The sequence below is a fragment of the Planococcus citri genome, chromosome 5 (assembly GCF_950023065.1).
Source record: "Planococcus citri chromosome 5, ihPlaCitr1.1, whole genome shotgun sequence".
NCBI lineage: Eukaryota > Metazoa > Arthropoda > Insecta > Hemiptera > Pseudococcidae > Planococcus > Planococcus citri.
In genome coordinates this window covers 35789523-35803562 of record NC_088681.1, presented here as the reverse complement: position 1 = coordinate 35803562, position 14040 = coordinate 35789523, and the positions used below count along the sequence as shown (strand labels likewise).

At 36.5% G+C, this 14040-nt stretch overlaps 1 protein-coding gene across 4 annotated transcripts in view; it reads right to left on the bottom strand.

Annotated features, from left to right (window-relative positions):
• Positions 1-14040, bottom strand: part of LOC135849053 (discoidin domain-containing receptor 2-like) — a 285224-nt gene that overhangs the window by 109652 nt on the left and 161532 nt on the right. For all 4 annotated transcript variants that reach the window (XM_065369197.1, XM_065369194.1, XM_065369195.1 and 1 more), the window contains exon 2: positions 4987-5126. In XM_065369197.1, the coding sequence (XP_065225269.1) occupies positions 4987-5095 (109 nt within the window). In that variant the 5' untranslated portion in view covers positions 5096-5126. The remainder of the gene's footprint in view (positions 1-4986; positions 5127-14040) is intronic.

Sequence of the window (14040 nt, the reverse complement as noted above, 5' to 3'; positions counted from 1 at the left end):
CAATAAACCTTTTTCTGCGTTATTTATTGTAGCAAAATGCGAGCAAGTATCTTTTCCATCCCTCAGCGCGCATACAAAAATCATTAAAAATATTCCTGCATATGACAATAGGAGTAATTGCACCCCCCCCCCCCCCGCCGATCTTCCGGGGCAACTTTTTTCTTAAAGGGGACAACAAAATTTCATCAAATGGACATGGAAAGCTGTAATTTACTCTACACTCCAATTTTAACACCTTCTGAAGACGACTTCAGGTGGGTTCAAGTCATTTTACAGCCTCCAGTAGGCTTTTGAAACTTGAAATTCCCACAACATTAATTTATCAATTGGAGTTGGCAAGCTGAAATTTACTTCGCAGGTTTCAAATGGTTTTGAAGCTTCCAGCTACTTTTAGGAAATTCCAATTTTCCAAAAAACGCCATACAACCTTCGAAAAGTCGCTGGAGGCTCCAAAACGACTTGAAATTCACCTGCAGTACTTCGTAGCGTATTGAAATTAGTTTTCAGAATAAATTTGAGCTTTACAACTTCAATTTGAGTTTCAAAAATCTGCTGGAGGCTCCAGAACTGATCAAAACAAGTTGAAACCGTTTCCCATCGATTTGGCATGTCGAAAATAGGGTATATCCCAAATTTCAGGTTTCTTGGTCAATTTGGTGAAATTTTGATTTTTTCTCACATTTTGGCCAAAATTTGATTTTTGAAAATTCACCAAAAATCGAAAAAGGTACTTTACCACTTGAAATTTTGACAGGTGATGAATTTTTGCATGATCTTTCGATCTACGTTTGTAAGGTTTGAAAAATTTCGTGCACGTATTATGTTGAAACTCAAAATCTGCGATTTCGGCTGACCTTTCAATCAAAATGGCCGCGATTTTGTAAGTAAGGCCAATTTTTTTTTTCAGCAAGTTTGCTTTAAAATGTTCCTTAGGATGTCCCCTTTAAGGAAAAAGTTGTCCCGGAGGATCGGCAGGGGGTGCAATTACTCCCATTGCCGTGGACTAAAATGTTGTTCAAATGTTTTTGAAATTTTTCATTTTCATGGTTTGTTTGATACTTCATTTTCAAATTTTAAATTTTGACAATTTTTCTATTTAAAAAAAAAAACTTTATTTTTTATTTAATAAAGAGATTTTTCAACCTAAGCACTAGCATAATGCTAGCGAATTGCTAGCGTCGATCTCTCTCAGGGTATAGTTTGCTACTCTTAGATAAAGTGTGTCATCAAGTTGAATATAAGCTCAAGGTGGTATCTTGTTGAAAAGTAAGAAGAGTGACATCACTCTTCTTAGACTATCCCAAGATGCTAGCGTTATGCTAGCTCTGAGCTGGGACAGTCGCCTAATTTTTGGAATTTCCTGGAAAACTACCACTTGTTAAAGGTAAACACCCAGAATTTTTAAAAATTAACTAGTAGTAACTACTTTACTGATCAAAGTTTTTCTACGCTAGCAAAATGCTAGCTTCTTGCTAGCATAATTTGCGCTAGCGTAAATGGTGCCGGAATATGAGACACTTTTTGCAAAAATTGCTAGCAAATCAGTCGCGATTTAGTCGCATGTACGTAGCAGAATGCAGAGCAAAGTGCCAACAAAATGCTAGATTTTTGCTAGCTTTGTGCCAGCTACGTGCTAGCTATTTGTGCGCAATTCTGCTACTCTAATGCGACCTAATCGCAACTGATTTGCTAGCATTTTTTTAAAAAAGTGTCTCAAATTCCGGCACCATTTACGCTAGCACAAAATTTGCTAGCATTTGGTCAACTGGGAATGTAATTTAATACAACGATTACATTGGAGTAACTAGCGAATGCGCTATTATTTCAGAAAAGTGAGCCTAATTAATACATTGGTTGGTTTTTATGTTGACGTATCCGACACTATAGTGGTAGCCGCAGAGCTAGTAAGGGGTAAGTGTAAATAGTTCCTTCTTGATATTACACAGAGCCGTATAAGACTACTGGTAATCTTTCACCCGCTAAGGAATATTTCTCATCCTCTATCATATCACAATCGTGCTTGTATACAGTCTAACAAGGTACCTACTTACATATAAAACGTATAGCTTAGATCGGTGCGTATTGGACACCCTGTCGACCGTTTTAGGCGGATACAACGAAATTCCAGGAGTACGAACTCAAAAGTGAATTTTTGATCAGTTTGAAAATTCCAAAAAAGAACAAAAAAATCAAATTTTCAATGAAGGTGAGTCACGAGCGACTTTTTCGGACCATAGGACTTGGAAACAACCGCAATTTGAGCCAGTTTTGAAATTTCAGAAAAAATGTCAAATTTCTTTGGCGATTCCAGAATGGTTTGAAACTTAGTTGTTGGTGTGTGAGAGTAGGAGTTTTACATTGGTTCGCCTTGCTCCAAAAAATCATAGGTACAGTACTTCATGATAAAATTGAAAAATTGCCTTCAAAACAGCTTTTTTTTTAATTTCCTAAAAATTCACCAGAGATCCAAAAATGAACTTGAGATCCTGAAATTTTGATAACGGGGATTATGTAACATGCTCTTTCGATCTAGCTGGGTTTTGTTCAAACCGGAGAGAGCGAGTTCAAAACATTCTCTTCTTATAGACACGCTTCTATTCTCTTTTCAACAAACCAATTTCAAAATTGGATTTAAACACCCTAAAAAATAGAGTAGGTGGGGGCAATAGTACGCACTCGATGTTTAAAACGCTGTGGAGAAAAGACAAGCGTGAGTTTGGAGTTTGAAACACATGTTAGTAGAGGGGATCATTTCACAAAAAATCACACGAGTAACTGAATAAATTGAAATGTAAGTTTTATCAATGTCACTGACGGGTCAAGATTCAAGATGAAAATATCTCATTCCTATCCTAACAAAAAAAAGATGTAGGTACATCCCTGTATCTTTGTTATTTTTCAAAGTTTCAGTAAAAAAAATAATGCGCTTCTGCGCCAGGAGCAATTTGTAAGGATTAAAGCAGACGTTTCATCAGCTTAATATCATCGCTCATTTGCTTAAAGTCAAGGCCACAACATTAACAATGAAATTAGATCATAGAAAAGAGAAAATTAACTTCTATCGTTTAAAATTAATGTACACGTACAGCATTGACAATTTCAGCACGAGTTCTTTACCAAAATTACAGTCGCAATTAACACGAGAGATCTGTCTTCTCACCCCTATTCTATCATGCGCGAGAGATTACATTAACGAAGTATTATTGCCCTATGTAAATTACCTACCTCGTGCATTCATGGCCAACTTTTATACAAATGAAAGAAAAAAGGAGAATGAAAAGCACACCGACCGTATGAAATGTCACTGCACGGTGCACACGAGAAACACCATTTCCATATTACGTCTAATAAATCCTTCGACTGTATAAACCTGTATATCAAAACGAAATCTTTAATTTGTGGTTATTTTTACGAACGGTTTCCGCATACCTAATAGAACGCGAAAATATCACGAAATTTCAAAATAAAGCACACGCTTATGTAGGTACCTCTACCTACGAGTAACTTATTAGAGCCCAAGAACAAGGTGCAGGTGTATAGTGGTGCACACTCGAAATAAAACGTATCGAAGCAGTTTGACGTCGGCGGCTCCGGCAAACGCATCCGATACACGTTTTAATTAAATTAGTCACCCACATGGAAATCTCCTTGAAGTTGATTAAATGCTGAAAGTTAATAAACGCTAAACTGCGAAATATTATTGCTTTCGTTCAAAATTTACTTTAAAATCATAATTAAGCGTACGTGTAGTCTGTGCTCGAACTTCTTCAAGGAGAAGGCGTGCCGAATTAATTTATTAACTTCTCTCTCGTAAAACCATCGAAATTGCGAGCATCCGGTGGGTATTAATTAAGTTTTCAAAATATATTAAAAGATGAAAGATGCGACTGTACGGCTACACTGGCAATGTATGGTTTTTATTTCTGCTCGTTCTAGTTCTCTCTGTGTGTCTCTCTATTTTATTCTTATTCATCCGATCCTAGCGTGTAATTTAGCACCAGGCTAAGGCGTGTTTTCCAAGATATTCCTATTTTGACGCGCCCAAGTCAGCCAGAATTTTCATCAAACGGAAGAGCCGTGCGTTTTAATTAAATACCCTCCGATCCACTCAAATCAGTCGGCGATATTTTTTCTTCGCGAATTTCATCGTATTGTTCGAAACAACCATGAATATTAAAATGGGAAATTTCGAGTGGAACCTATATGTATAATAAAATTTTGGAATGCAACGTTGCCAAATTTATATTTCCAATGGAAAAGTTCTTAAAAAGTTCAGGAGGTGTTTAATCGCAAAGGAATGATCAGAAGTGATCATTGAAAATTTGAATAAACTTTATTCATCTTTTGTACTCAAATAAGAAATGTGTTTTGTCTTTAAATGATTTAAAAATTCGCAATACTTATTAATTCCACAAAAATATTTCTAAAATAAAATAGCCCGTGATCATGGAATTATTTGATCGAATTTGAAGTTTATCGAACTCTGAGCAATTTATAATTTAGATTTCCAACAGTACAGACAAGTTGAAGTGCAAAATGGACTAGAATTCGATTTGGAAACCTCATCTCACACATAAAAACCTACGGTATACTTTTATGCACATACACTTGCATTCGAAGTCATCCCCCTGCCTGCCCATTTAACCCTATTTGCTAAACTCATTCATGCTGAAAACCGCATCGACAAACTCGTCGCGGCTGGCCGCAGAAACTTGGCGGAATATTGCAAACGAAGCAAGCAGCAAACTCGTCTAAAACCTACGAGGTAGGTAGTGTAGTACGTATAGAACGCACATGTTTCTCATCACTTTATATGGCGAGCAAGTTGAAATATGCTAAGAGAAAAAAATTGTGATCGACTTAGTTTAAAAAACGTTATAAAAGCGTTGAGAAAAACTCCTCAGAGATAGCAAAAGAGAAGAAAAAAATACGGTACCGCGAGTGAGTACATAGAGTATAATAGGTTTATGGGGGTGCATAACTTACTTATGTGAAACGCATTTGCCATATGGTGCTCAATCGGTACGAACAACAACAGCAAAATATAAATCCAGCGAAGAAATTTGATTTGCTTGTTTGGACTCGGTATCAGCATGGCCGGCGTCAGCGGTAGGAAAACGTAGGGCCTGCAAACAGAAAGAAGCACAGCCGCAGGTCAAAATCTCGCAATAACGTTTTTACCCAGAATAATCCAAAAGGCTAATCCGTATATCATATCTATATATGTAGGTATTCGTGCGATATATTTCCATTACTCTCTCTAACACGCCGCGTACTCTGGCGTTTCAAAAATTCACCCTTAATACAAATACTGATAAAATTACGCTAAGATGCTAACACACACTCATAGAGAAAGACAGAGAGGGTGTGTATCGTAATATACCGAATCCTATGCTACCCGTTTCTTTTATTCCTTTGGGGAACATTTACCTGGTTAAAATATGCTATCGAGTTTTTAGTATATGCTATACATAGGTAGGTAGGTAGTATAAGTTCGTTAAATGTTATTTTCGTCTGTGGCTGTGTGTGGCTCCCCGCGTCTGCTTGTACCACTTTAAAACGCTACCTTTTTACAAGAGTTGTTTGGAATGTACGAGTACAAATTATCTAAGATCGATTCGAGTTTTAATATTTTCAGTAAACATGCCATTCGTTAAGACCAAACGAGCGTACAGGTACGTTTACTCTTATAGTATAAGCATTTGCTGAAAAATCGAATAAAACCATCGTAAAAATATTGATGCGATTTCAGCAAAATTCCTACAAAACTTAATCAAAAGAACTTTTAAAGGAAATTTTCAAGGTTTTGAAATATCGTTTAATTGATTTATCCATTAATCCAGGTGGTTGATCGCAAATGTCAATTCGGAATCAGAAAATTGATGTGGTCATTTACACTAAATTAAATGCTTTGATGCAAGGAAACCCTGCTCAAAAGTAGAAAAAACAACGCTCCCATCACAAAATAAACTACGAGAATCGAGAGAGATTTATTCTTGAAAATGGGGTCATTGACATGGATATATGATTTTTGCCCTGGGTGTCTGTTCAAAATTTTTAAGACGCCTGCGTACCAGGAATTCATGTGAGTCACGCTGACTCTTGACATTTGACAATTTGGAAAAAAATTGTCGAGTTCTTGGTATTATCTCAAACTTTCATGAGCACCAAAAAAATTGATCAATTTCTTATACCCATAAAGGAGGTATTTCGACTAGCACAAAAATTTATGCACCAGATAAAGCCAGATCAAAACTCGCAAGATCACACAAACATTATGTATCATCACCAGCCAAAATTTCAGGAGCTGAAATTTTTTTTTGATTTTTGGTGAATTTTTGAAAATTAAAAGACCAAAAAAAGGAATGAATCGAAAGTGTCACCACATTGACCTGGAAAGTTGAAATTTCGCATACTCTATTGTAGACCCACTGAATTAACTGGTAACGGTTTCAAATTGTTTTATCCATCTAGTTCTGGAGCCACCAGCACTCGAGCAGTATGATTTTTGAAAATTGAAATTTCCACAAAATTTTACCAAATTAAGTTGAAAAGCTACAATTCACTCTATTACTCTAATTTCAACATGCTGAGTCGGCTGGAGGTGGTTTTAAGCCGTTCTGGAGCCTCCAGAGACATTTTGAAAGCTCTACTTTTCCACAAAAAAAACCAAAGAAAAACAAAGTCTGTTCAAATCAATTTTGGTATGTTATGCTCACGATTAGGTGCTGGCTAAAGACCCACTTGACGGATTATACCTACTCATCATTTTTCAAAAATCGGTGTGCTCCTGTTCGGGGTTAAAAACTTCGAAATCGATACAAATTTTTTCCAAGTTTTTATTACTTGGCAGTCTAAAAAAATATCTGATTTATTTTCAAGAACTCAACAGGATTTTTCCAGGATTTCAAAAGCCTAATGAAATGGCAAAAAGTTATTTTTGAGATCTTGACATGATTATGATTTTTTTCGCCTGACTTTCAAAATTTCGAAAAAATGGTTAATTTTTGATGGGTATGTACTTCGAATCACATTGAGGGAGACTTCTAGACAGTAAGCCTGGCATTTAAGATATTGGAAAACTATCAATGAAAAGCTTAAAAATCATGTCGAACTTTAAACTTTTTAAAATTTCTTAAGGCTTTTGAAAACCTGAAAAAATCTTGTTGAGTTCCTGAAAATATTCAAGTCAGACATTCTGTTGGACGGTTGAAAACTTGGGAAAAATCTTGCCAAGTTCCCATCAATGACATTTTAAAATTAATTTTCAAGCAAAAAGCATTTATCATTAATTCAAAACTTTTCTCAGAGAGGAGGCTCCATTATTTCCATTCCTAAAAAAATAAAGACCAAAATGAGAAAGTTTGACAATTTTTTCACAAACTTCAAATTTATGATTTTTTCGAACTATTGGGGTGCTCCATCCAAAGAAGTGGCGTTGAAGGTTCTTTTCTTGAAAAGAGCATTAGGTACAAGGTACAACAATTCTCACTAAGAGATTAAAAATTATCAAAGAATGTTAACAGACTTCAATTTTTCATTTTTTAAAATTGCTTCTACTTTTGGGAGGCTCCATACAAGGGGAACCAAATTAGTTCGAGGGACAAGAGAGGCTTTCTTTCGAGAAGGGATCATTTAGATAAATTCTGACGCAGAATTTTTGGAACTACCTATCTACATTATTATTGGTTTCTTTGTTTCTCTTATTTTCCACATCTTGGGAGGAAGGAGGAGGAGGAGAGGCTTCCTGGCACGACCCAATTTTGAGTTGAAGGGCTAAAATTTTCAGGAATTTGTTTTTCGTACAAAATTTGGGAGCAATATTTTTTTTCTTTCAAATACCTCAGTGTAGAGCTTTATTATAACCACCCGAAGGAACATCACTAACAAAATCTTACTGAACTTTGAGAATTGAGAATTATTTTTTTTTCACCTTTTGACATTCAATTTTTTTTCGTAAATATTGATTTTAAAGGTCTAATTTTGATACTTTTCAATTTTTTGGGTTATGTTGCATCGACTTTTGAGCTAAAAAATTATACTTACTTAGGTACCTTAAGCGACCAGAACCATGACTTCCTTCTCCATTTTCAAACAAATTTTCGAAATTTGTATCTCCCCCCCTCCCTCAAGTGGGAAAATCCACAAATTTCCAAAAAAAAAAAAAATGTTTGAGATATTTTCATGTAGGTAAGTTTATGCAATTATCTAGTGACCATTTTTCATGAAAATTTGTTGGTCTCCTTCCATTGATAAAAATGATTGAATTTTGGGCAATGGGCTGGGATGGGAAATCAACTTACTTTATGGATGAGTTTCGTCGAATTCGGTGAAGATTCATTCACAACCTTAACCTTGACCAATAACTTACACAGACAAGAGACACTAACAAACAGAAAACTTTTTAGATTTGGCAAAAAAAACAAAATCCAAAGAGTAACTATACAAAAGTAAGCAATAAGTTTACCACTAGGTCAAATTTCAAGAGCTGAAATTCGATTTTAGATTTTTGGCGAATTTTTGAAAATTCTGATTTGGCTTATTTTCCATGAAAAACTCAAAATTCAATCACATTGGGATAGTGAGAAGAAATTTGCTTTATACCTATCCTATATTTTTGACCACCAAATTAGATAAATTTGGTAGTGGTTATTTTGAGCTGTTTTGAAGCCTCCAGCGGATTTTTGAATTTTTTGTGCCCATCTTCCCACTTTCTTCAAAAAGTACAACCAGGAGGCAAAAATGTGATGCCTATGAGATGTCAATTTATTTTGAGTGTAAGGTACCAAATTCAGAACTTCAATAAATTTTTCTGTCTCTCTACTCTTTGTCTCAACCATCAATTAACTCTGTCATACATTCACCCCAAATCATAATTACAAGTACAAAGTCATTTTACTCGTACCTATTCCATAATTAGGTACTCATTATGTACTAACTCTCATTGCATATAATACTCGTCTGCGTCTCTAATAATAAAATTTCGCCTCACATAAAAAGACTAAACAATTAAAAATTATTATATTATAGTATGTAAAGTCGTAGGTACCTTTCATCGTATTAAAAACACGCATCTGTCGAGTAATAAGCCGTGAAATAGACGAGTATATTTGCCTGCTATAGCAACACGACAACGTATACGAATATACTCTTCATACCACCCTCTCCGTCATCATGTTGAGAAAATTCGTCAATCGTGTTAATGTATTTTGTGAACTTTACGACAAAGTGTGATTATGTAGTGTATAGCTCTACAGTATAAAAGAAGAACGAGAAATGAACGCATATGAAATCGTCATTGTTGTAAAATTGTAAATACACGAAGCGAACACTGCAACACTCTATAAAGTTGGCATAATATTTGCGCAAAGGTTCATTATACCTACCTACCTCCACCCAGGCATCCAACGACGCTGATATTTGAAAATTTGTTAAAGGTTAAATACGTTGATGGCTGAGTTGGTGTAATATATTTAAATTTTAGATGCCACTGGATCGTTTAAAAATCGGTTCGTGTTGTTGATACGGGGTGTGCGAGTGTGTGCGGCGTAAAAGCCCAGGTAAATATCTCACAGGTAGGCAGGTAAAGTATATAAGAACAGCATTTTGGAAATCCATATTATATTTGTTATGTTTGAAGCGATTAGAAAAAGAATAATAACTTCATAATTACACTTTATTTACATGTAATCCGTGGAATACTCGAGTAGAATAAAAGATGATGAAATATATCATAAAACAATGTTACCAACTACGAAATATTTATAAAGGAAAACTAGCAATTCTCCCCTACTTGATTAAAACATAAAAAAACTATAAAAAATAGGAAAAAAAATAAAAGATAATATAATAATCTCCCCTACTTGATTAAAAACATCTCGATAAAACGATGAAAAAGGGAGGTTAAAAAACGAAAAATTTGAAATATTTTACAAGTTGAGTCGCGTCGGAGCTTTCCTGCTTCTTTCTGACCTTCGGACAGGTTCTCGTTGCTGGATTGACGGATTTCGAATTATTTCTCTACGGATTCGGATTTCCGGAGGTTTTTGAGTTCGAGGAGAAACGGAAAGCAGAGCCGGAGCAGTTGGAGTTGAGATGGGTTGAGCGAATGTTACCTTTGGTTGACGTTCGACTTCTGTTCGTTTCAACTGGTCAACATGACGTTTAATTACGTATCCGTCGTCAAGTTCAATTAGGTAATGTAATTTACCCAATTTTTCAATGACAGTTCCGAGTTTCCACTGGTTTGAAGCTTGATAGTTTCTGCTTAAAACTCGATCGCCAAGTTTGAACTGTTTCAAAATCGTTTTTGGCGCATTTGAACTTTTTGGTTGAACTTCTGGCCACAACAGGTCTAAACGAGTGCGGATATTTGATCCAAAAACCATTTCTGATGGAGATTTCCCATTCGATGTAGGCGTGATTCGATAACGTTGTAGAATGTTGAGAACTGTGTTCTTGATAGCAGTACTATCGTTTGTAACGTCAGATTTCTTGAGTTTGTCTTTCAAAAATTGAACCGCTCGTTCCGCTTGGCCATTAGTGGCAGGATGCCCAGGTGCGATGAGTCGTTGTTTGATACCATGAAATTGAAGGTACTTTACGAATTCGGATGACGTGAAAATCGATGCGTTGTCTGAGACTAATTCGACTGGAGTACCAAACCGAGCAAAAAAATCTTGTAAAAATTTGATTGTTGATTCAGACGTTGGCGCTGCCTTTTTGATGTAGATTTCGATCCATTTCGATTTGGCATCCATTACGACCAAATAATGATGATCTTTAAATGGACCAGCGTAATCGATGTGTACACGTTCGAAATTTTCATTGGGTGGTTCCCAATGATGAGCAGGAACTTTCTTCGGAAGTTTGCTGTTCATGGCACAACTTTTACAGCTTTTTACCATTGATTCGATTTCGTTGTCGATTTTAGGCCACCAACGTATTTTCTGGCTAACGTTTTCATTTTAACAACTCCGAGGTGCGTTTCATGTAATTCTTGTAAAATTTGAGGACGCAGTTGAGCTGGTACGTAGATACGATTACTCTTGAAAATTACACCATCGTTCAGCGAAAATTCTGGATCGTTATTTACCCCTGAATCCAAATCATTTTTGAGCTTCGATAAATCTGGATCTTTGAGCGTTTCAGTGGCAATTTGTTTCGAAGTTATCGGAGAAAATAACGTGATTTCTGCGATTTTCTGGTTCAAAATAAGAGTATGTTCGTCGACAAAATTAACATCTTCGATTTGTAGCGGAAATCTTGATAAGTAATCGGCGTTTGCGTTGTCTTTCGATGATTTGCATACGACATTAAAATCCAATTGAAGTAGAAACGCAGCATAACGCAATAACCTTGAAGCTGTGTGGCTTGGCAGTTCTTTCGTAGGATTCAAGATGTGCATCAGAGGCTTGTTATCGATAATGCACGTGAACGAACGACCGTATAGATAGTAGAAGAACTTCTTTGCTCCCCAATACAGAGCTAACGCTTCTCGATCGAGTTGATGATAATTTTTCTCGGATTGGGAAAGCGCACGTGAAGCAAAAGCTACTGGACGTTCACTGCCATCTGGAAGTCGATGGGAAAGTACAGCTGCTATACCGTAAGGGCTGGCATCCGTAGCTAATAGTAGAGGTAGATCTTTCGAATATGGATGAAGGACTTGTTCTTGAGTGATTGCACGTTTTATTTCGTTGAAGGCGTCTTCGCAATCTTTGGTCCATTTGAATTCAACGTTTTTACCAGTTAATCGATTCAGCGGGTGCATAATATTTGATACGTTGTTGATAAATTTACCGTAATAGTTCACTAAACCAGTAAACTGACGAACTTCTTCAGTATTTTCAGGCCTTCTCGCCTTGAGGATAGCTTCGATTTTCTCCTTTGTTTTGTGAATGCCGTTTTTGTCGATTTTGTGACCCAAATACTCCACTGATTTGACAAAAAATTTGCATTTCTTCAAATTAACGTGTAGATTGTACTCTTTCAAGCGTTGGAGTAGCATACGTAAACGTTGTAGGCATTCTTCGAACGTTTTTCCTTGAACTAGGATATCATCGACATATGCAACCACACCAGGTAGACCTCGAATAACTTGATCGATGAATTTTTGAAACTCTTTGGCTGCACGTTTCGTTCCTGGATATAAACGATTGACCTTGAAAGTGCCACGATGAGTTACCAACGTTTGTAGCTTGGCTGTTTTCTCATCTGCGACTAAATGTAGATACGCATCCATTAAATCGACTTTGCAGTAATAATCACCACCTTCGAGCTTGGTGAATAAATCTTCGACACTTGCCATTGGATAACAGATATCGTCCATATACTTGTTGATAGTTTGTTTGTAATTTCCAACAAGTCGTAAGGAACCGTCAGCTTTCTCGACATAGATACCAGTGGTACCCCATTCGGACGTAGTAACTTGCTCTAAAACACCATACTTTTTGAGACGTTCAATACATCGATCTGCAGCGTCTACGAGTTGATAGGGAATTTTTCTGGCCTTTTTGTAGATCGGTACGGTGCCTTCTTTAACTTGAAACGATACTTTGTAGTCAGGAACTTTGCCAATCGTTCTTCAACGATTCAATAACAGCGTTGATTTCTGGTGAAATTTCTTCTTCTGGCTGAATGACGTTAACAGGTTCGTCAATTTTGATGATTTTCAACGGTAATATCCATTCGCGACCCATTACAGATGATTTCGAACGATCTGTGATGTAGATTTTAGCGTCGTTGATAACACGATCACCATATTGAGCACGAACTTTGATGAAACCAATGGGTGAGAAAACGTTGCCGGTGAAATCTCGAAATCTGGTATCGTCTTTGTAGATTGGCGATTTTGTTTTCAATCGATCGTAGAACTGCTTAGAAACAACAGTATGCCGGCTGCCAGAATCACACTCGAGATGACGAACGTTATTATCGATTTTTACCTGGACCATGATTTTCTTCGAAGCATCGCCGATCGTATGAATCAGTTGCGTTTCTTCTTCGTCTGATAGCTGCTCTACACGTTCTCTCGATGACTTCGATTTTAATAAAGTTGATATGCAAACTTTTTCAACATGACCGGATCGTTTGCACGATTTACACGATATTTTGTCCTTGGGTACTCTGCATTCATTACTTCGATGATTCGAACGACCGCAATTTAGACACAAATTATCGATGCCGAGTTCTTTGAAATTGATGCGACTTTTCGATCTGTTATTTCGATAACCTTTTTGATAATTTTTTCGATCAGGCGTACGGTTTCGACTTCGATTGTTATCACTGTTACGATTACCACTACGAGAACGATTTTTTGAACGATCTTCACGCACTGTATTAACCGGTTTCGAATAATTCTTATTATCAGCTTTGGATAATTCGATCGACTGAGCAATTTCCGTAATTTTCTCGAATGATAACGTTTTTTGATCAGATTGCTGAAGTAATTTCTCACGTATATCGTTATCATTTAATCCACGGATGAATTGAGGGCGCAAAATGTCCTGTGAGATCGATTTTGAGCAATGAGTACAACTCCAATCACACGTTAAAGCCAACTCTTGCAAAGCGGATACATAATCAGCGATAGATTCGTTTTGATTTTGATGTCGTGATAAGAATTTATGCTGTTCGCTAAAGATGTTTGGAGCTGGAGCTAGGTGCGTTTTAAGCAACTTCACTAAATCATCATATTTCTTCGTACGTGGATCGTCAGGTGCCGTTAGGTTGATTAGAAGCTGGATATACTTAGAACCGATACTGTTGATAAGTACTTGAGTTTTACTTTTTTCGGTTGCAGCTGTCTGATCCGTCAACTTTTTCATATCGAAATAATTCTGTAAGCGAAGTAAGTAGCAAGTAAACTTTTCTACCTTCGGATTGAAACTGTCGAATTGTAGTGGTTGATTCGCCAAATCGATATTGTTGATATTCGTTACTGGTTGCTCCTTTGTATCAGCTTTAGCAACGAGCATGTCGATGAGTTTTTGTTGATTTTGTAATAACTCCGTGATTTGCTCTTTTGAGAGCGACATG